Below are 24,245 nucleotides of genomic sequence, written 5' to 3' on the forward strand. Positions count from 1 at the left end.
CAGTGCCCCATGCCCAAAGGACTGCTCCTCCTCAACTCCCAGTCCTGGGGACCAGTGGTGGGAGAGCTGCAGGGCATCATCTCCTCCCATACAGAGCCCATGCTGCTGCTAGACCACGCGTATCTCACTTTCTTCATCTCACCCTGTGAGATACAGCCACTGCCAGCTGCTCTTTTGTTAACGCAGATATTTATATCACATTTAACCTCACTCATATTTATCACAGCTTTTCCTTAAACCGGTGTGAAGTTCATCCTCGCTGCTCCTAAGGGAATGTATTCAGAGCCCAGTAAAGCAACTCTTCAGAATGACTGTCAAGTATGAACTTAATAACAAAACATCCCATCCAAGGATTCACTGTGATATCCAATAGTGCTGCCGATGCCCTTCTCTGTTTTCTCACATTTTGTTACACTGCGGATGGGCTCAGCTGCCTTTCTGCAGCTGTACAGCGGAGTAGTTAGGAGAAGATGGAATATGTGAGTTATTTTGCAAGCTGAGGATTAGAGAGGGCTAGGAACAAACAAATGTTTGACAGAAAACCAGCATGAACTGGAAGACAGACACACAGAGCATTTCCCTTGAGCCAGTAGAGCATGAAACCGTTCACACCCCAGAAGGGTCCCCACTGTGTCCTACAAGTCCTGGTGACTCAGAACTTCCATTTCCCCCATGCTTTGCTGGCAGCACAGTTACAAATCATCTCCAGCATTACAAGTGCACCTCAGACACAAAGGAGGTGAAAGAAGCAGCTAATTTTAACCCATCCAGAATGTTTTCAGGCTGTCAGACCCACGTTGTGCGTCATTGTGAGGGTGAAATAGAGGGAAGGGACTTAAGAGCACTTGAGAAAAAATTAAAGGCTAGCACAAGCACATCACTAATTCAAAGAAATCCTGCAGCCGGGATTTAGAAGAGCACCAGTACAAAGTAATAGGTTATAAATCCTTGATTCCCTTAAAAACACTAACGCCAATCATCTCAAGTTTGTTATTTGCTGCCTGCCTACACAGCTGCCTTTCAGTTTGAGCACTCAAGGAGAAATTTCTCTGGACAGCAGACCAGCAGCGATTAAACTTTAAAATCAAATTCATGACTTTAACCGCATAATCTCCTGTACTTTGTGAAGAGGAAAATTGGTATTCCACTTAAAATTTAACAATGGAGAAGACCTGATCTTGCCAGTTTGCACAAGCTGACAAACTTTTCAGAAAAAAACAAAAAAACCTTACATTATTGGAAGAGGCTGGCAGGGAAAGAAACTTTACCATTTGCATTCAGGGTTTTATTTAGAGGGTTTTGTAAAGGGAGAAAGAGATCCAAAATATTTACCAGGGAAAAACTGTGCAGAATCTGTTCAGAACCCAGGCTGTGTCACTCCAACCCCGCTCGCTTATTAAATGGAAATAAAAGCAACCAACCCAGAATGCTCCATCTTCTGATTAAAAAGAGAAAAGAAGAGGGGAGGGAATTGTTATCACTGTATTTGCAGCATAGCATGGTGACTTTTCTCCTTTTCTTTTTTTTTTTTTTTTGGTAACTTACTTTTACAAGTGCTCCATTAATAATTCATGCCGCTTCTAAACGGCAGGGCAGCCGCTGTTTCTTTGTCGCATTTCACAATGGCTGAGTGACAACGGTGGCTCTGACTCCAGGCTACTATCTTTGACTATCTGCCGGGAGAGACACATTGCTGTCCTTCGTCATTCAATCCCTGACACAGTTGTGACAAATGCTGGCATGCCCTGTCATTCCCTTCACCCTCCGATAACAGAAATCTGCCACTTTTCAATGTGCAGTCTGCACTCTTCTCCCCCAAAGAAGAAGCTGTATGTTAATGATGCCTGGTGATGTGCAGGTCTGCTTCTGCTCATTGCTCTTCCTCCAGTTACATATTTGGATTGCCCACGCTTCAAAAAGCACAGACTTTAAATGCTGCTTTGGGACCAGCACCCAGCTAAAGCTTGTATGATAATGGTGTCTCCAGGTGGTTGGGGGAGGGGGGGGGGAACCTCTCTTTTTTAGCAAAAGTGATAGGAGACAATGCCAGATTTTAGGACAGAGAATAAAAGACCACAGATGGAAAGAACTGTATGTTTCCCATAGGTGCTAGGGAGCTTTTGGTCCTGAGGTGGGAGAGTGTGGTGTAATCACCAGCACTGCTGGAGGCTTCCCAAAACCTGGGCAGGGTAGTGCATGCAGGACATGCCATGTACCTTCCTTATGTGCTGAAACATCACAAACTGCTTTGCAGAGGTTCGTTAAGACAACGATCCTGCTTCTTTTCTCAGATGCTTGGAAGCGGTGGGTTCGTTTTCAACAGGCAGCGCAGTGTTCTGGGGCTCCCTCTGACTCTGACAGCAACTTGCAGCCTCCCTCCCTTCCTCCCTCCCTGCAACAGGGGGGCACATGCTTGATGCATTCAGACAAAATTGCTCTATTCACTTAATGTGCAATATCCATTACAGAGTATCTAAGCACCTGTTCGGGTTGCTGATTCCAGGAAGGGGCTGGGAGCCTTAATGAGTTTCCTGATTTCTAGCACTTTGATCTTCCCAGATAAATGGAAGCAGGCAAGTGCAAAAAAAGGATTAAGTCATCATAGCTAGAGATGCCAATACCAGTCTATTGAATCCACCATGCCCTCGGAGCAGGCTGCAGTGCCTTAATGGGGCATATCCAGCATTCAACCATCATACCCTCGGCAAACGTTCACTACATGTTGCTATTATAAACACAGGGGACAAGACGTTACAAGGGCATTCTTTTTCCCATGGAGACATTGAATACTGCTTCCTTTATCCCTAGCTACAGCAGCACTGTTACCAATTACAATCACTAAAGGAGAACAGCTGGCACTTGTTCGAACAGTGCGCTCTCTCCAAAGCCCACTGAAGCCGATGGAAAAAGGATCTCCTTTCTTTCATTGGATTTTGGATCAGACTCAGAGAGACCTGATGGTTTAGAAAGCAGGTTGTTTTTTTTTTTTTCCATTCCTTTGTTACTTCTCCATCTCATGTTTATGACTAGAAACCATTTTTCCAATCTATACAGCTAGTGACAGGAGGTGGGGCCAGCATTAACCCCACCATTTTTATAAAATAAGAGATGTTAATTAAAAAGCTGCACAGCAGGGCTGGAACTATTAGAAACTAGAAAGGGAGAAAGAATGAAGCAGAACAGCAAACAGGGGAAGACTTTTAATGTCCTTTGCACATGATGTTTTTCCCCATTAGACTACTTTCATGGCTGTTCCATGCACTTCTCAAAGCTCAATTCATCTCGCACACAGATCTTACTGAAAGGTAATAAGCAACTCCTAGCTAGAGAGTCAATTAACATGTAATGTTTGACATTTTGAATCATCTGTGGCTGCCAGATGGGTTTCTCCTTTATACAGAATGAAATCCATTGCTTGAGTGTTTGAAAATTTGATTTTATGTTACATGTTTCCATATTCTTCTAGACTGCTCTGTCTTCCAGTCCCATGGTGGGAAAGTGCACTGAGTTTTGCCTCTGAAATTATCAACAAAACTCTTCTTGAGCTCAGGGAATAACAAACTGATCCAATAGTAACTGTGTTATGAGATCAAAATTTCCTTTCCTCTCCTTTAATCTTGTCCATTTGGGGCCAAATTTTCATTTTCATACCTGTAAAGCTCTGACCGGTGAAGCGGGGGTATGCCTAGTTGACCACAGCAGCTGCTGACACTACCCTCCATTAAGGGTTCCCGCTCTTGCTGTACGAACAGCTCAGCTGTTCCTGAAGCAAGTACTGAACCCCACGCACAACAGTAATATGATCTGCGATTACCTTGTATTATCAGAATGCAAATTAGGGGAAGTTCAGCAGCTGCTTCACAAGGCAAAAACCATGGGAAGAGTGTGAAAGGGCGGGCAGCTGAGGATTATCATCTCTACATCCTTCCCAAGCTGCCAAGACACTAGGTCCTTTATTTGCAGTGCAATAACAGTTTGGGCAGGTTTGGCAGAATACATTACAGGTAAGGTACTCTACTGGACAATGCAAATACCTCAGAATTCAACTTGCAGACTGGTTGGGCAGGGACTGTAATTTCCCAGGTAACTGTGAAGGACCCCAGCTGAGGTTTCAATTGCTACAGCTACAGAAATATTTAATAATGGTAAGTAAATGATTATAATTGCTCAGTAATTTCATTATGTTAGTTAATAATATGCACAAATCTAAATACAGCAGTTGCAATAAGCTCCATCTTGCTCACCTTTCTGCATTACTGTTGGATCCCCACTGGTCTCAACATGGCTGAGATTCCATGTCAGTTCAAACAGTTGTAATTATCTCTCCTTCAAAGATTAACAAAGCAGCAGGATTATATAAAAGCATTAAACATACACATAAAAATAACATACTAAGTAATGTAAGAAAAATTATAGGTGAACTAACCTCTGAATCACCTGTGAAGGCTGAAAAGTTGCGAAATTGCCCTGTCTTATAGAGCTGTGTATTTTCTACATCTTGTTTAGCTATGTAGAATGACTGCAAAAAACTGTCACCTGTACCCAGAAGAAAGGCTACAAGAATGTTGTAATAACTTCAGTTATTCTGGGACACTTGCTAGAAACAGTCACAGCTCTGCAAGTCATTCAGTTCATCTGAATGTCATGCAAATATATACATACATTTGATATCAGGTGACGTTTTTGCTGTTTTCTCTTAACACTTCTGATAACCAAGCAAGATAATAGCAACACTCATGAAAGAGTGATTACCATCATTGTGTTAATGATGGTCACAGAAGAAAGGCTCAGGCTCAATGAGCTCTGCATTGGAAATGAATTTTGCAAAAGAGGTAAGTAATAAATGGGAGAATCTGAAACCCAAATCCATGAGGAAGTGATTTACTGCAATTTTCTCTGGACTATATAATCCTAAAGTAGAATGGAATTCAAGCCTTTTAAGAGAGATCTCTGCCATATTAATATGTTTGCTACATTACCACCACAAAGTGGCTATACCCACTGTAATATGTTGCCCCCCAGTCAGATGAAATGGCTCGCACCTCAGGTTCACTAGATGGTCAATTAAATCAAGCTGATAAAGCAGACGAATTCAGCCAAAGGACAAATTAAGCAGCACAGAATGTATCATTGCCAAGGCAGAAATGTAACACATGGAGCAGATGCAGAGAAGCTGCTGTACTCCCAGAGAGTGCCGTGCCGGCCAAAGCAAGGAAACGCTACCAGAAATTAATGGCAATATGGTCTACATGCTGAACAAGAAAGCCATGCCATGAAATGCATGACCCAAATGTTATGGTTGATAAAAGTAAAAATGAGAGAGAGAGACATTATTCAAAGGGTAATCCAGCAGGTAAGAGTTTACCATCTTTTATGAAGAGTAGACCAAAGTAAGAAGGGTCCCAATGAGAGAAGAAATTAATTGCTGTCAGTATTGCTGGTGTATGAGCAGAAAGGTCACCAAGGGTCTGGAGCAGGAGCTGAACAGATTGAAGTTTCTATTACACAGTGTTAGATGGAAATGCAGAATAATTACTTTTGCAAGCTTGCAAAAGATTAAATTGATTTAAATGGGATGAATCTAGCTGCAGCTAGATCAGCTGTGTGACAATAATTAATATGCAGATTAGAAAAAATTAAATAGTTTACTTTGCATTAAGGCAACATTTTACTTTCAAAATTTCAGCAACATCTCAGGCCTTAGCATAGATAGATAGTGTGGAAGATGTCTTTCAATGCTCAAAGTTCTTAATGTACAGATGAATTAATTTTCCAGGCTTCTTTTTAATGCTGAACAACTTAATTTGGGATTTAGAATTGAAGTTCTAGTTTTACACTGCAAATTTAAAAAGTGTTTAGAAAAACAAATGTTCAAATTACTTGCAAATATACATAATGAAGTTGGGATAGATGGATTTGCTTTGGCTTGCATTTGTGCTTTGCAGCTACATAAAGGCCACAGACAGCATTAGACATGCTTATAAATGGTCAAGCTAATTATTCCCAAATATTCATACTGCAGTAGCACTCACAAGCCTGTCATGCACTAGGGTCCAACTGCTTTATTCAGTGCGTCTATCAGACCTCAAATGGCATGGGCAGAGCCGGGTGGTTGTAACAGGGTCCATCAGCAGTCACAGACAAGGCAAGGTGATGAATCAGGTCCAGGGTTCACCTTGGGAATGCAGTGAGGAACGGCAGGAGACTGGGCAGGAGGCACCGCTGCAGACAAAGCTACAGTGTAGGTCTGAGGTCCATCCAGGAGACAGGGGCAGAGGGAGGACTGGAGGCAAGCTACCTACAACCAAGGTCCGATGTCCTTTTAGGAAACAAGGCCAGACATGTCACCAAAATATCCATGACATTTTCAATGTTAATCCCAGTTTCCAGAATACTTCTGTTGTCTCTTGGTTTTCTGTTACACAAACTTAATAAGCATACTGTTATACCAGTCATGATGTACGCAAGTACTCTTGATACTCATGTTAAGAAAGAATAAACTAAGACTGGAAGCCCAGGCTGTGTTACATACTGCTTGATTTTCAAAAACTTCATGATATTAAAAAACTTCAGAGGGCATGCAAAGTACTCCTCACCTCTGATGACCAGACCTGGATATCTAGCTCCGTGCAATCTTCAAGATCATCATCCTATGAATTTCTTTTTTAGGATTACTAAAAATTCATTTTCAATCAAAAAAAGGAATTGCATCCTTATTTAAGTTGTAGCTACTTGTCATTAACTAAAGAATGATACTGCTTTAACCTCTACTATTTTTATATTACAAATGGCAAAGAAGGATGGCAAGAATAACTCAGAAGAATTGTGACACTATTTGCAGTCAGCAGACAACCTTATTATAGACAGCTTCACAAGTTTTGGGTAACTGAATGTAAGAAGGAGTTAATATAGGCAGAAATGCTTTCTTACTAGTTGTGCATTTCTGCTAGGATAATGTACATGTTACTGGTGGAAGGTTTAAACTACCTCTTTCACTGGATAGACTTCTTAGAAGCTCACCTGCCTACAGGTGAGCCTACCACACTAAGAAAACACAAATCATCACAGGGGCACTTGGCTCAAAAAACACCGCAGCATGCTGAGATCTTTGCGGGCTGTTAACCTGTGTGGTAAACTGTTGCAATGCTGTGTTATGCAGATAAGATTTGACCTTTGGATACTGAGAAACTGGTGGTGCAGCTTTTCAGCAAGTCCTGAGCAACTCTTCTGCATCTATTTTTACAGCATCTTCATCTTGTATTCCAGATACTGCAAGAGTCCCCCAGCCACCTGTGTGTGAGGAGCGCAGCAATTACTACCCAGCTCCCACCTCAACCCACCATGCAGTTGGATGCTTAGTGGCAATGAGCTCCCAAGCTCATCGAATTAGTTCTGTTATTTGTGTGCTGATGCTTTATAATCTCTACATATGCATAGCTAATTTTGTTTTTAACCACACTAGCTGTTCCTCTCAATCTCTAAAACCTCCAGAGAAGTGATATAATCCCATTGGTTCCCATTTTCATGATACATGCTCCTAACACACGCAATTATTGCATGCATAATTGCTGGCTCACATAGGCTCAATTATTAGTTTCTTAATCAGGTATTTAACTAGTCCTTCTAAATCACTGAAAGGGTGATTTAAACACAAATTCATATACCCTTGTGGTGTCAGCCTCACTGAAATGGTTTTGCGTTCGCAGTAAATCACACAGTATCCAAGTCTTAGTGCCTTCTGTTTTATAAGCAGGATCTATCGTCTCAGAACGAGTAAAATTCTTTAATCCACAGAATCCTTTTACATTTCTGAGTATGTGGATAAAGCAAACTGCCTTGAACAAAGGTTGAAAAATGGACCAACCTAAGCATTCAGCATAACAAAGGAGCATCAAGAGATTTGAAAGCAAAGGAAAGTGGCAAGGCATATTCTTCTGAATATATACCACAAGGGAATGTCCAATTCAGATGGATCTTGGCTCAGCTGGGAAATATGCAATTAAATAACAATCTGGCTTTATGCTGAGCTGTGATGTAGGACATTCTGACATCTAGTGTAGAAACCTTATTGATCCCTCACAGCACTCAGTGCCCTGAAGTCTTTGTGAACCAACTTAAGCATAAAGTACAGATGCTAAAAGCTAGTGAACAAGGCTGTGAAAAGAGAGAAGAAAGTAAAAAACAAAGTTTGTAGCTTAAGACAAAACACTTCCATTGCTTTGAGGGGTGGCAGAATTTTGCTGCTAAACATGTTAAAATTGTTAAATCAAGACAGACATACTTCTCTCCTGCAACACTACAAAACTGGGCTTTTCAAGAATATCCCTTACACATGGTTTTGCAAGCTGTGTTTATCCTTGCCTTGGTGTTACACTCCTACTTTGGCATCTACTAATGTCTACCACTAGAGGTTAGACAGTAGCTATATGACAAAATACACTGATTTTATATACCTACAGACGTTCAAAGCTAGTCCCACATAGATTCCCATGCTGAGAATACTAACCAAAAATGTAACTGTTTGAAAAACAGCATAACAACTGAAATCATGCTGCCATCATTCAGCCAGTATCTGTCCTTTTGTGCTTCCACTCCCCCTGCCACGGAAATACCAGTTACCAGAATTCAAGAAGCTCCAGGCTCTCACTTGTACACAGAGCTACAGATCCATACAACCATGTATCGTACTGTCTCACGCTGCATTGCATAAAGACACTGCACTGTACAAAGACATAGCAGAGAGGAATGTCAGTTAAGATGCCTTTTGTCTGTGAGAAAAGCTTTCTTCCAGGAGAGGGTCCACATATGTTTTCCTCCACCTGCCTGTAGGCTTTTCTGCAACTTCCTTATGATTTGTATATCAAGAGGAAAGACAACACAGGGATACCTGGCTTCTCTCGGCTCTGCCACAGATTTACAGCTACCCCCTACTCTAATTGTCCATTCACAGACATGGAAAAACTGTTTATTAAGAACTCATATCAATGCTACCTACTTAGAGAGCAAGATCTTTGGGGCAAGGATTTTTGGTGTGATTTTACAGCACCTACCACAAGATCAACCAGTGACTAAATTCTGCTCTGGTACAAAATAATAGTAAAATAAATAGGCCTATATTAACTCCAGAGTATGACATAGTAATATATTTCCTTTTTATCAATTCTTGTCAGATCTTGTGCTGCACTTTGCCTCCTGCTGTAACAGTTTTAAGATGATGGTTAAAAAAAGACCAAACAAACAAAAAAAAAACCCCAAAACCTAGTAAACTTTGCACATAGTACATCTTGCTTAGTACAGAATACCAGGAATAGATTTCATGATGACTCCCTGTTTTAAGTATGACTAAATAAATGTTAGGTTTACTCAAAAGCAACATCTTGCATCTTTACACAAAAGTCTAATCATTTTACCTGCTTCTCTTGTTTTCCTCATTTCACACAAGGCTCTGGAGAGACTTTGTAAAAAAATCCATTGCATGGAAAGCTGGAAGCTCTGGTGCAGCTTCAGGTAAAGTAAAATAAAAATAGTATTAGACTAATCACTAAAAAGCATAACACAATCACTGTGGCAGTCTCTCTGTTATTTATTTTCTGCTAAAGTACATACAAATTTAAATTTTCTGTCAGCTAGTTGGTTTTGGTTTGTTTTTTTCCATTCTGACCCAGGAGAATTAAAGCACTGAGACTGGCTAAAGTACACCATCTACAGCTTTGTCCATGTTTTTGGTGTTGTGTTTTTTTTTTTTAAATCACACCTTAAGAGAGAGAAAACTGTAGCAGGTCACATTTGTAATGCAGATGCCATTACATTAGCAAAGACCTTTTGCCAAGAAAAAAATATTCTAATTCAGGCAAATGGGAAAAGAATTTATTCTAAATAAGAAACACATTCAAGTAATACAAAACTAAAACATCTTACCATGATATTCCTAGCGTTAGCTATACCAGTGTAAGGAGTTTTATCCTGTCACCATTGCACCCCTTTCCACAGCCATATTGGTTGATATCAGTGAAGTTCCCAAAACGCTCATGATCAGCCACCTCCTTGAGGCTGCCCAATAGCTCTGTGAGCAGAGGGCTCAGGTGAAAGTCTCTAATACGTTTCAAGGGAAGTGTATGGGATTAAGTTAATGATCCAGTTTCCTTGGAGTGGCTTAGAGAGCTCCTACACGACCTTTTCTGCTGGCAAAGCTATTGAGTAAGTGCTAGCAAATGGAAGAGAGCAGCACCTGAGGAACACACTGTCTTTGGTGAACACCTCTAGGTTCAAAAGTGGACATCTGTCTAGCACTTCAGTAAATAATTTCGGTAGTTTCAAGTGTTACTGTCCCCCAGTTATTTTCTGACCTCACGAAACAGCACAGTTATGCCATAAGAACTTGCAAGTACTATGATTTATAGTGAAAAGTTCTTGTGCTGTGGCAGCGCCCAGGAGTTCAAGTCAATATCCAATGTACCAGAATCACCCAAACAGAAATAAAAAGCATTTCCACACTAGTGGGACTGCACTCTAAATAGACAAGGCTTCACATACAATTCATTATTTAAAGATTTAAAATGCCATCTGAACAGCTAAAACCAAACTTTAAATAGAATGTCACTGTCTAGGCTAACTTTGTGGCAAGTGAAGGATAGCTGTTTCTTCCGGATAAACTAATTGACCTTTGATCAAGGGATAAGAGGTAAGCACAAAACAACCCCAGAGTTAAAGATAGGGGATAAATCATCTAGACTTTTTTTACATCAGTTAGAGAATTATAATTTACTGGTATTCCTGAGCATCACTCATGTACCCTATTTCTGTTGAGCCATGAACAGGCACCTGCTGTAATGAGACAACACAACCCACAAGGTGAAATCAGCAACGAATTTTTTTCTTGAAATTCAGGTGTGTATTACAAGTCCTGAACTTGTTACTTGATGGAAACTGATAAAATGATCATTAAAAAAAAAAAGTTTCTTAATTTGTCTTCCATTCTTTTTCTAGTCTGAAGTTCTTACAGTTGCCCTAGGATTATTTACTCCAGTCCCACTGGTGAAGAGTGCACTCATCAGCAACATGTTCTCTTTAAATCTTTTTTTTTTTTTTTTTTTTTTTTTAATTCCAATGCTGGCAGCTTGTACTGGTTGGTTCTGACACAAAATAGCTCTGTACTGGATGTTAGCTTTCAGACAGTATAATCTAAAAGGCCAACTACCCGATACTTCTATCACCAAAACTGTAAATTTTATTTTCAGAGAAGAAAAGGCGTGTCACAGAACTTGCATCACAACAGCTACACAAACTTTCCCACTGATCTACTAATGTGTTTTTCAGCTACTCTGAGGATGACCTATATTCACGCTCCACGTGGCTGCTTGAAGTTTTGTGAAAACTGACATGCTACTTCATTCCCAACTACGTGGAGATTTTTTGACTTGGACCTTTTCTATCATATCTTGGATTTGAAGTCTTTAACTCATTCATTTACCATTAGATGAAAGAAATACTTGATTACTACCATTTGGATATGGATTTGAACAAGCTACCTAGCACTAAAAAAGTCTGCACTCTATTTTTAATACCCCAAGCCCATTCAGCTATCAGCTCCTAGAAAATATTTTCACTCCTAATGGAGTAGCAAAATAAATGCTATCAAGGCTAATAAAAAACAGGAACCATTTCCAAAACAAATTGTAAAAACATTGACTAGCTCTGTAATCAACTGTGATTGTCCTTTATTTCATTGCTAGCCCATAAAGAATATTGACAATGAGGTAGCTCCCATGGTCTCATTCCCATAAATCTTATGCGTTCCTGTAAAATACACTTACACTCTATTTCATTTGGGTGCACGACACAAAATGATCCCTCATTTTCCAGAAGATAACACTCCTTGAACTGAAGAAAAACACATAACAAAGTTTGTTCTATAAATTCCCATTAATTGTTTGATTTCATTCCAGAACACTGAAGACCTTTTGATCCCTTTTAATTTACCTAGGCTGATAAAGTTATTTCCAGCTTTTCAGAAAAATTTACAGCATTTAAAAAATCAGGCAGAGCTCTGTGCAATGCATTGACTGTAATTACCCTCTTCATCCACTTTTAGCAAACACTGTAAAAAATATTTTTATAGAGAATAAAAAGGTCATTTATAGCACTGTCAGGGACATTTATTTTGTGTTTTTGTATTTTACTGGCAACCATTACTCACTTCAAGTCTTGCACTGGACTTTTCATGAAGAATAAGTGACATAAGAATAAGAAAACAGGTGACAATTTTGCTCTTATTTAACATCCCATCAATGCCCACCCCATCAATTCCTTCAGAGTAAGTTCTGACAAGCATCCTTTTTAGGTGTGGCTCTGAATATAGAAAAGGTCTTATGTCATTTTGTTCTCCTCTGCTGTTATTAAATGCCCAGAAATCTGAGGTGTAGGAGAAACCTTTGAGGTCAGCTGCCCTGTTCTTCCCACCAGGCTCATTCCTAACGTCTGGCTATATTTTACCCAGTGCAATAATAGAGCAAGTCAAGAAGAGCTTCTACTATTTCAGGTACTACCTTCCAGGCTAATAGTTCTCCCCAACAGGACATTAATCCTATTATTTGGCCTAATATTTCTTTTCCTTGATAACAATCTCATCATTCCATGTTTTTGTATCACACTAAGCCCTGCTGATTCTCCTCTGGCAAAATCCTTAAATATTGTTGATCAGAGTACACATGGGCACTTGGTATCAATCACCTGGTCAACCGATGTAAACCTAAGTCAAGAGAGAGGGGAGAACGGACAAAGAATATTTTCAGTAATCCTTAGATCCAACTTCTTCGTCACTTGGTTTCTGAGTTGTAGGCTGATATGGAGTCAGTTAACTCAGAAGAAAAACTCTATTGTTTTAAAGAAAAGAAAAAGGCCAATCCAGTTTCACCAGGCTTTACTAAATATAGCCTTCCCCTGATGAAACTGTGGTCCATGGAGAGCCCGGGCGGGAGCAGGTTGTCCCTGAAGGACTGCAGCCCGGGGAAGGGCCCGCGCTGGAGCAGGGAGACGTGTGAGGAGGGAGGAGCGGCCGAGAGGGGCTGGGGGGGACCGACCGCAACCCCCGGCCCCAGCCCCTGCGCCGCCCCTCGGGGGGGAGAGGAGTCGGGGGTGTGGGAGCAATGTGTGCGTGTAGGAGAAAGATTTTTCTTTTAAACTAGGATAACTATTGCTATCCCTTTCCTTCATCCAAAGGGTTTACAAATTAATTTAAGATTTATTAGGCACTTTAAGCTTCATTTAGAGAGCAAAGAGAGGAAAATAGGTAGCTGCACTAAAACAAGCAAGCAACTCTTGAACACTTCAGTTGAAGTCCCCTCCTGCACCTAGTGCTATCAGAGCAGGAATATACTGACTAGCTGGAGTCACTTGCCAACCCATACTACTACTGCAGCTGCAGTAGTCTCTTTCTAGCATTCTTATGTTGAACTTTAGCTCCACTGTAACTGAGGGCTGAGTCATATCCTTGACAAATATCTATTGTAGTTGAATGCTTTTTATCAATGTGGCAAATCATTCCCTCAAGCATCAACATGTTCTGTACTCTAAAACATTTTGCTGGTTAATCTGACAAAAGGTGATCAGGTTGGTTGCTGGCAACATTTTCTGAGAGAGAAAAAGTCATTCTGGGATGGTGAATTTGCACTTTTGACTGAAAGGTCCTGTACAAAGCAGAATTCAAATCCAAGGGTTCATATCCAAGGAATTATGTTTAGATATAAGCAGAGCATTTTTATCCATTACTATTTAGCAAGAGAGAAAACACGGGATGGTTCCCTTTCTCTGCCTCAACCATCTCGAAGATCGACAGAGGGAACACAACAGACTTTAACAGAATTTTTTGTTAGGAACATACAGCAAGGGCTCTGTAATTTGCACTGTCCTTTGAAATGTGTAGCACTGCTTTTAATCACTTAAAGCCCAATACAGGCAAGTTGAGAACAGGAACACATGAAAGATCACCTAGCCAATTACCTGTACCTTGTGGAATTATAGCAGAGATGAATATAATACTGCATATTTATGTCATAATATCAAGCTTGATACTCTCAGGATGTGCCAAAATACATCTCTGTGACTGAGTGAACATGAAAGTCTTCCAAGATGAAAAGTTGTCCTCATTTCAAGGAATAAAAAAATAAAAATGGAGTAGTGCTGCTATTGATGGAAATGATGTCCGCTAATGATGGGAAAGCTGGAAATGCAAATTGAGAAGCTGTCAAGCCATGTGCAGTACAACTCAGTAACGTCTCTGTCATCATATTACAGAAGGGAAAAGAACATCTGCAGTTTATCACGTTATGAGCAAAGACTGTATTATTAGCATTACCTAAAGAAACCACATTTTTGCTAATGATGCAGTCTGCAAATCAGCTCATGTCTTTCCCCGTTTAAACTTTCAGATACAGCTCAAACACACTTACAAAAAGCAGAAATTGTAATCTGGTGTAAAAAACCCCAACAAAAACTACAAAGCAAACTATGACAATCCATGTACTATGATTTTGTGTACACCACCTGTTTCACTCAGCTCTGCTATGTGCACTCTGGTAACAGTTGTCATTATTTTCAGATCAAAAGAATTAAAAAATAAAAATCAATATTCTTTTCACTTTAATACTAGTTGCACAGTCCTCAGTTGAACCCTTCTGTTCTTAGGAAATACAACTTCACTTTTAAGCAAGCCAAGAAAAGACAGGCTTGCAGTTTTTTAAGGCATAAGACTGGTTGATAATTCTCCTACCTCCATAAAAGATTAGGTGTGACTTTGGAAAAAAGTTCTCCCAAAGTGGTCAGTCTTGGTTATTCAGTACTCCTTCACCCCAAGAGTTTGATTTTCAGAAGGGCTCCGTACTTAAAACTGCCTCACTGGGTGAATTTTCACATCTCCATTGACTTTACTGAAGCTTCAACAATCTGGAGCAGCTAATGATAAGACTCTTCCATAGGCAGGCATGAAGAGTTCAAGCCAAAAAACCAAGTCCCAGTCCTGCAGTTGAACACAGCTCCAAAAGGTTCCCTCACGTGCCAAACTCTCTGCCCACTTGGAGCTTAAAACATTTATTTGAATATTTGAATACCTTGCAGTATTATGTCTGCTACTTTCTTCCTTTCTCTGCTGTGCTAACAGGACTTGCTTATTCTTGAGATGCGGGGTGGGGGTGTGTGTTTTGGTTTGGTTTTTTAAGTTTGTAATGCACATGTCCATGTTGTGAGCAAATTTATTGGAATGTGAAAGCATTTTTCTTTTCCTTTATTAAGACCAAAGGGATTAAGTGCCATAATCTGTATGGCGGTTCTAGGATGCTGCATAGACTCAGAACTTTATAACTTCAGAAGAAACTTCTTATAAAATTTTGAAAATCTTAGACTTGCAGCAATGCCACTTCTGTAAACTTGTTTGAAAACATGCCATTAAAAGAATTCATATCAAGTATATATACTCAAGGAGTGTAATTCCTTATTATAGCAGGAACAGTTGGTCTAACATTGTCATCTCTGCAGTACTCTTGTCTTTAGCTGTGATTTCATACAACCCAAAATATGATGTAAAACAGCAAAGTAGAACTATGTAGTTCCTTTCTCTTTTCATCCCATGGATTTTGCAGGTAAGTGATAAAGATCCAGTACAAAGCCTCCATCAGTGCAGCTTCATATAAGTTAGGATGCTACAACAGCTGTTTAAAATCACTAGTATCAAGAAACTGTGCTGGGATCAAGAGGAACCACAAACAGCCACAGAAACCAAACTACATCAAAAAGAAAGGCAGATCTCATCATCTTCTCTACTCAGCAAAGATAAATTACCCTCTGTGGATTTAATAAATTGGGGATGTAAAAAATTTTGGAACCTCCATTTCCCATACCCTCTCCTGTGCCTTTTGCCTTGCGAGGTCCAAATTTTCCCCTTCGTGTACAGATGCTTATACCATTCTGTAACATGACATCCTTCCAGAACTAGTGTTCCTAGTTAATTTCTGTAACACCTTTTGAAGTAGTCAGCTTCAAGCATCATAATCTTACCTTCCATTAAATAAGACTCTGCTGCCCCTAAGTTTATTCGCAGCTCCCTTTTTCCATTTTTTAAAATCTTTGCACGATTCCAAGCCCTATCTCCCCTCTGTGCTGAACACATTCCCAGAAACATTTGATGTGTTCTTAGCTGTGCAGATCAGTTAGCCCATCAGTTACTCCACTTACGCATGCATAAGCTTTTAAAGAGTAATATTTGCCAAGTGTTAGCCTAAAGCCAGGACACTCCTCAGGTGTCAAAGAAAGAGGAAAAAACAGAGTATCAGATAGTGTAGTAAATGCTAATGAAAATTACTAGTGTGTGGGAAGAATGTATAATCTTCAGAAACAGGAGCTACTTGACTAACTTAAAACTGCTTGTCTCCCCTGATCTGAAAAGGTCATTTAACCCTCTGAAAAGATTAATTGGACAAAAGGAGTTGAATCTACACTAAAAACAATCTGTGCTGTTTGGGTGATAACAGAAGCAGAGCTTGCCAAGCAAAAGATTTAATTCTTACCTTTTTGGCCATTCCAAATCCAGACAAAAGACAACTGGAACAGCCGTGGCCTCTCAAAACAAATGCCTGGTATAAACAAAGCTCTCTTTTCTTTATGCTTCTGAAAAAATACAAAAAAATACTTTGGACATTCACTTTGTAAAGTACAATGGCTTACATTAAAGAGAAAGTACTTATCTCCTCATAGCATTACAGACATTGCATATTCTAGAAAGAAGAAAATGTATTAATTATGGAGGCATGAAATCAATGTGCAGTACTCAACACAGCTGAAAGTCCTTTCTGACTTACACCTCGTATGTTTCCAACCATTGCATTTCCAAGCAGAGTTGGGAAAAAACCTGGAACTTAAGAAAAGACCTGAATTGAAAAGTATTTCTAAAATAAAAAAAAAAAGGATACAGAAAATTCACAAAAATATTTATGCTTTAGTGTAGGAAAATGTGATATAACTCATCCATTACAAATCAAGCCTTAAATTACAGTACATATGCATGGCCATGATATACTGGAATTAAAATAAACCAAAACCAAAACCCTCCCTCCAAATACAGACGCACCTCTCATAAACATAAGTACTGAGTCTATCTGGAAATAATTTACTTAATAATTCTTGAGTGATGCATAGCAAAATAGTTTTCCGTGGCCCTCCCCCGGTCAGATAATAATACAATACATTGTTGAACTGATTCAGAACGGTTTTACATTAAGAACATAGATGTTGCCACATATGATCATGATGCTCTTCCAAATGTGGTTTTAACAGCAAGTGGGCCTTGAATATTTCAATACATTCTGAGAAAACTTTTTGAGACCACTTTCTTCTCTTTCAGATAATACAAAGCATTATTCTTGCAAATCAACACTGAATTTTAACCAGTAATTACAAAAAACAAAGTTTGTTATACAGATTAATCAAGTTGATGCATTTGGTGCACCAGTTTCTATCACACTGCAAATGTTATTAAACACTTCATGGCTTATTCTAGTCAAGTTTACTGAACATATGAGAAATCAACACTGACATTTGTGACCAGCTCCAGCCAGTTACACCAAATGGCAAAAAGGTCTCCATCCTACAAATGTAACACCCCAGGGGCTTCTTGTGCACTTTCAAGATTAAACCAGAGGAAACATAGCTACCGCCAAAGTTGAATGATTTTCAGTTCTTTTTCATTAACAAATTTAAATTCCCTATCACCACAGTTACAGGAGAAGCTACCACTAAATGTTTGCAGTCTGATTTTGTATAGCATTAATAGAACCCAGCAGATATAGAAGAGGCAGACAACCAACTCACTACATCAACTTAGTCAAAAGCTTTTTTCCACTTTTCTACCCCGAATGCCCATAAATAAGTTCAATCACATAAAAAGGTCCACCTAGACTTCATTATGCTACTTTCTTGATTAGACACTACTAACTGGAGGAATAATTTATCAGAGTCAATGCAAAACAGCATTTTTTACTTAGCTGTAAAAGGAAGTCAACACTTAGAGCATTAGAAGAAAACATGACAATTTTGTTATTAATAACTTTTATAGCTCAAATTTAAAAATAGTAAATCAGAAAAAATTCAAGATTCATGAACAAAAATCTGGAACTATATACATGCATAATTAAGAATATCTAGATTCTTGTCAATATTTACTTAAGTTTTTTGTACACGTTCTTTCACACAATCATATTTACAAGTATGTCTGTTTAAAACATATGAACATACATCTTTTATAGCATTTACAAATCATTTGAATATAATTTTTTCCTTAAAAACAAAAGAATATTTCATTGATTTGACAGATTTGGTTTCATCACATGGTACTGGACACATATTTATCCAGTGGGATTCTGGTACCCAGAATTATTATATGGCTTTAAATACCTTCCAAACTCAAAGGATCATCTCACAAGTACAAACTACAGTCCATCTGCGGTATGTTTCTAATTAAAGCCTTGAGCCTTTGTTTGGGTTAGATCCACAAGTCGGCAAACACATTCTAAGCATGTACTCAGAAATAAGAAGCCCTTCTAATTTAAAGAAAATACAACTCTGCTTCCAGTCAATTCCAAGCACATATTAAGTATGTATGAAATGGGATGTATGGACTTTTCTAGACATTCTAGCTACCTTTATAGATGTTTTATTATTGTGGGATAACACAGTTTTGAACAGACAATATTTGTGGGGATTTACAGGAATCAAGTGAGAGATCTTTTAAGAAGGGAAGAATATTTTTTCCTCAAAGTCTGAACATTTTTTAGAAAAAAGTCTGAGAAGATTTTGTACACAGTATGTCTAAGTTACTGATACAATCCAACCAGTCAGATCACTATCTAGTAACAAGGTCTCGCTTCACAAATTAACTGAAAATGTGTCAGCTTGCTTGCTTTTGGTTAGGAAAAAAACCCCAAACTTTTGGCTTTGGCAAATCAAGTAGCCATCTCCTTTGAACACTGTTCTCTAGAGCTCCTGCACGGATTGTTCCACAGTTTGTTCTTCTACAGGCTGCATAGCTTCCTGAACATAAACTATGAATTCTGAAGCCTCACCACCCTGCGTATAGACAGTCACTGTCTCAATTCCCTCCACTTCATCTGATGAGACTACCAGGTGATGCTGTTCAGACAGCTCCACTGAAGCCTGCTGCAGTGTCTCTTGAATCATCAAAGTGTGATTGGCTGATTGCTCCTCTTCTTTTACCTAAGGAGAAATTGAAGAGGTTACAGAAATTTCACCTTTCCAGTAAGTACCCGGTAGTGTGATGATTAATGGAAATACAGCGCAGAAATTAGAAATCAGATAGTTTTGAAAGAAAATGTCAGTTTTACAGAAAACGTGTTGTGAGCACTTTTGATTAATAAGTGTATAGCTAGACAGAATACTGAAAGCAGTAACACAGCATCTCGGTTACATGAACAGAGACCTGTAAAGTACCAGGAACATAGGTCTTTGGAGACAGCTTTAATCTCTCAGCAGTCATTCATTCAAAACCGCTCTTATTTAAATAAATCTGAAGCCACACAATTCCTCTAGCAGCACCGAGATGAGAATCCATCGAAAACCACAGAAAAAACATCTACTGTACCCATTGCTTTCTTTTTCTTCTTTTTTTTTTCCTAGCCAACCGATTGCTCATGGAAGAAAAATTTCATTGTAAACCTTAATGACTTTTATTAGAAAACTGTAAAATGTAAATATTACTGTAATAGATTCCTAAGACCTACTGTTTGTGAGGCAGCAATTTTTACATTATTGAAAGGACAGTGACAGAAACAATTGAAAATAAAAGAATTTTTACTGAACATTTTGCTTCTTGTCAAAAAGAAAAAAAAAACAACACAATTTGGTATTGAATTTCAAAGAGTTCAAACAGCTGTCCATCAATTATTAAAATACAGTACTTACCAGAATTCAAGAACAAATCTTAATTCTTTACCAGATCCATACAAAATTCCTATGCAAAGTACTCCAGGCCAGTAAAAACACATCAGAAAACTGTAAGTCATGTGGAGGAAATGCATTCTTCTCAAGTGTTAGTGATAAAATAATGTACTTTTGAGGAAAGAATGAAAGAGCAATTTTTTGGTATGCAAGATATATGCATAGGCATTTGATAGCTATTTTCAGTACAATACCACTCCCTGTGTTCATTGAAGAGAGCTGTTTTATTTGCTGGATCATAAATGCCAACCCACCTGCAAATGCAACATGCAGTTAATCAAATCCTCTCTTCCTTCTTTTTTCAGAAAATGGGTTGTTATTGTTAAGGCCTATTTCTCCTTCGTTTAGGCTTAGCAAATGTTTTATGAAGCAAGCTTCCAGAGATAAATCATGTTTATTTCCCACTGTAAGAAAGTAGCCAATTGAATTTGTAGGAGGTCACATTCTCTACAACAAATACTTTTTTCATATCATCATGTCCATCTATAAATTGTCCACTTACACAAACAACAGGAAACGAAGACAGAATTGCTGGCTCACCTACATCTCATGATGGAAAGCAAAACTCCATGGTACTTCCAATAACCATACAAAGCGTAATAAGAAGAGAACAAAGGATTGATAGACATCAGTTTACTGGATCTCAGTGTACCCTTGTATCTCACAGCAGCATATGGTGTGCTCTTCACAGCACTGAACTCGTAAGCACTCTTACAAAGAACAGGTCAAACATGGTAGATACCACAAAGTGTGGAATCTAAATTATGCAAATTAGAAAGGGGCTATTTTTTTAATTAGAAGCTGATTCAAAAGTTCTTTTCCAGTTCTCATTTATATGTGTCCTGGGTTCAGCTGGGATAGAGTTAATTGTCTTCCTAGTAGCTGGTATAGTGCTGTTTTTGAGCTAGGTATGAGAAGAATGTTGATAACACACTGATGTTTTCAGTTGTTGCTAAGTAATGTTTAGTCTAAAGTCAAGGATTTTTCAGCTTCTCATGCCCAGCCAGCAAGAAGGCTGGAGGGGCACAAGAAGTTGGGAGGGGACACAGCCAGGGCAGCTGACCCAAACTGGCCAACGGGGTATTCCATACCATGGGATGTCACATCTAGTATATAAACTGGGGGGAGTGGGGGCGGGGGGATCGCTGCTCGGGGACTAACTGGGCGTCGATCGGCGGGTGGTGAGCAATTGCACTGTGTGTCATTTGTATATTCTAATCCTTTTATTATTACTACTGCCATTTTATTAGTGTTATCATTATCATTATTAGTTTCTTCTTTTCTGTTCTATTAAACCGTTCTTATCTCAACCCACGAGTTTTACTTCTTTTCCCGATTTTCTCCCCCATCCCACCAGGTGGGGAGGGAAGTGAGTGAGCGGCTGCGTGGTGCTTAGTTGCTGACTGGGCTTAAACCATGACCCATATAACATTGTTTTGTAAACAGCAGTATTGGAACAATCAACTTCAAGAAAATATGATTAAGATCAGTATTGTTGCTTAAGAGGGGAGCAGGAACAGAAGGGAAGAACTACAGCAAAGATTCTAAGCGTGTGTTCGACTCCTTAGAGACCAGAAAGGAGAAAAAGGATTCCTCTATTTGTTTTCCTGATGCTCTTTTCTAATTTCTTTTTTTTTTCCCCTAAGCAACCATTCTCATTGTTGTACACTGACGTTTCTTTTAACTTTTTCATTCCGTGTTTAAAATATCTGTCAGATGAAGGTTTCAGAGACGCACAAACCCCTTAGGACTTCATATCACTTTGACCTTTCACTCAATTCATCAGGCTATACAAAGCTTTTTCTTGAACAATAACAAGTATGTTCAGGTGTTAAATTATTCAGAGGTCCCAGAGTCAGTATGCCTGTAATATATTGATGAAATATATGTGGTTTTTATCTGGTGAAAGATTTAACATCTAAAGAGAATCTTGCCATTGTCACTGACCTTAATGCAACAGCACAATCGTACCTACTGATGATGACTCTGGCTTTGTTGCACAGGATTCAGATTATAGGGATAAAACTACAGGAATGGGCTGAAGTCCTTTCCACATTCTGTTTCTTTTACTAAGCATATCTGAACATTTTAATTGAAAGTTACGTTAAACAGCTCCTGCTGAAGCTCAAGTTCAACATCCTACAAAAGTGAATGATGCTGGATGCTTGTCTTGACACAATAAAATTTGCAACCACCCTCAGAAAAACTAATTTATGTTGTCACAAAATATGTGTATCACCAAAGTAGCCTTTACTAATGGAAGCTTGAGCCTCTCTTCAAAAAGCAAGGAGCTAATAATGAAAAGAAACATAGCACTGTTAACTTCCTTCTCTTGTTCTTCTCCACGCACCCTTTTTTTTTTTTTTTTTTTTTTAAATTATTAAAGAAACCCTAAGTCCTACTGAAAGCAATAGGAATTTGGTGAATTCATACACAGGACTCCCTTTTTGTAACTGTCCTCTCCACTTTCCTGAGGTTACCTGCTCCATTTTCAGCTACTGTGTGAAAGGAAAGGACATACACAAGATCTACTAATGAAGATCATAATAGGCAGACAAAAGTCTAATCACTAGCAAATTCAGATAGAAAGCTGCAGTTAAAAATGTTAGATAATTAAAATCTCCCAGCTTGTTATGAATCAGCTCACAATTACAGTCCTTGATGCTAGACATCCTCAAACAAATACACAAATAGTAGTGTTTAAAATTTGCCCCTCTAACTATGTAATGTACACTAACTTCTCCTGTGGTAGCGCGCTATACACAATCCTCTGACAACATGCCTCAGGCCAGAAAAATTACACTACATTTGCTAAGAGCTGCAAGAATGCACAACACAGTCTGAGAAGGATCTCATATAGTCTCACTTTAGTCACTCTAAACCAAAACTCATAAATAATTTTAAATACAGTTTTGTGAGTGTACATAAATAACAAAGAAAGGAAAATAAATAAAGCACAGTTGACACAAAAATGAAATGAAACCAGAATCTCATTCAATTCAATAGCAGCAATCTAATACTTATTCAGTTTTATATGCTTTTGAAATGAAAATGGCCAATAAAGAAAGTTAATTTAACCTCCCTACCTGACTTCATCGATGTGGTTTTATTACCCTTGTCATGCAGGGTAAAGAAGACTAATGCCCTTATTTCTGTTGTTTCTAGCTTCCAGTATCTTTTTTGGACAGCTATCTGTAATCCTTTTAGTTTGACAAATCACCACATTATTTTGGATATTTACATTTCAAATCAGTTCAATGTTTACATGCTTCTGCTTGGTTCCTATTAGATTGTTCCACAGGGAATAATCTCAAAATGTTAATTTACATCCTTCAAATTGATGAAACAGTGGGACAGCTGCCATCAGAATGAATGAAGTCACCACACTCAATTCTTTTTATTGGCATCTGAAATCTTTTGAAGAGCAGCATCCAAGACCTCTTTTCTGTTTGAGAGCCAGCTGAAAAGCATCTGGCTGCTTATCCTTTGCTAAAGAATGACAGCAAGAAGCTGAAGCCACACACAGCTGGCATATTACATCAATTCAGTACCTGCATAAATATTCTTCACTAGCTAAATGTGTGTCTCTCACAAAGGCCAATGGGACTATCACCCCCATGTCTTCATAAGAAGCTCAACATTTCTAAATTATAAATGTTCTTAATTTAAATATCCAAGGACCATCCAAATACATGTAAGTGACATTAGAAATGGGTATCTCTTAGAAGAATCTTTCTCTCAAAACAAGGAAGTCTCTTTTAATTTGAGAGAAATTAATTCAAGCCATTAAGGAAAATATACTTCTTCCCTTCCCTGAAAAGGAGTAAAAAAAATTTTGCAGTAAGATGCTAAAGCCGCTTTCTTATTATAGAACTCATCCTGACAAATAATGAATATCTTCAATTTTCTTTTAAGTCAGCAGGAGTTGCAGGTCCATAGTGTTTAAAACAGTCTTGCTGGGCTTGACCCAAAATCCTCTGCAGAATCTCTCCCTTGATTTCAGATTGAATGCTGCCTTTCAGTTTACCATGAAGAACAAAAGTTAATCACAGAGATCCTGCAGGATTTCAAAATGTTTTACTAGGTTACAGATGCTCCTATTTATATCATAAGACACCACAGTAAGAAAATATACACAATACTACAGAAAGGATTAAAAGGAAAAGTAAATATAAGCATTCTAGGTCACAGAGAGCACCTGAATATGCGATGTGCCAGCTTGCGTTGGTACCTATGGGACTGTCTCT

General features: G+C 38.7%; 1 protein-coding gene across 3 annotated transcripts in view; it reads right to left on the reverse strand.

Annotated features, from left to right (window-relative positions):
* Positions 1-16,964: 16,964 nt before the first annotated feature.
* Positions 16,965-24,245, reverse strand: part of ZFAT (zinc finger and AT-hook domain containing) — a 103,375-nt gene continuing 96,094 nt past the window's right edge. For 2 of the 3 annotated variants that reach the window (XM_052787557.1, XM_052787556.1), the window contains exon 16: positions 16,965-19,257. In XM_052787557.1, coding sequence (XP_052643517.1) covers positions 19,018-19,257 — 240 coding nt within the window. In that variant the 3' untranslated portion in view covers positions 16,965-19,017. Of the gene's footprint in view, positions 19,258-20,252; positions 20,403-24,245 lie in introns of all 3 variants that reach the window. The other variant, XR_008235244.1, reaches the window with a different exon arrangement.

Source organism: Harpia harpyja, chromosome 5 (genome assembly GCF_026419915.1).
Source record: "Harpia harpyja isolate bHarHar1 chromosome 5, bHarHar1 primary haplotype, whole genome shotgun sequence".
NCBI lineage: Eukaryota > Metazoa > Chordata > Aves > Accipitriformes > Accipitridae > Harpia > Harpia harpyja.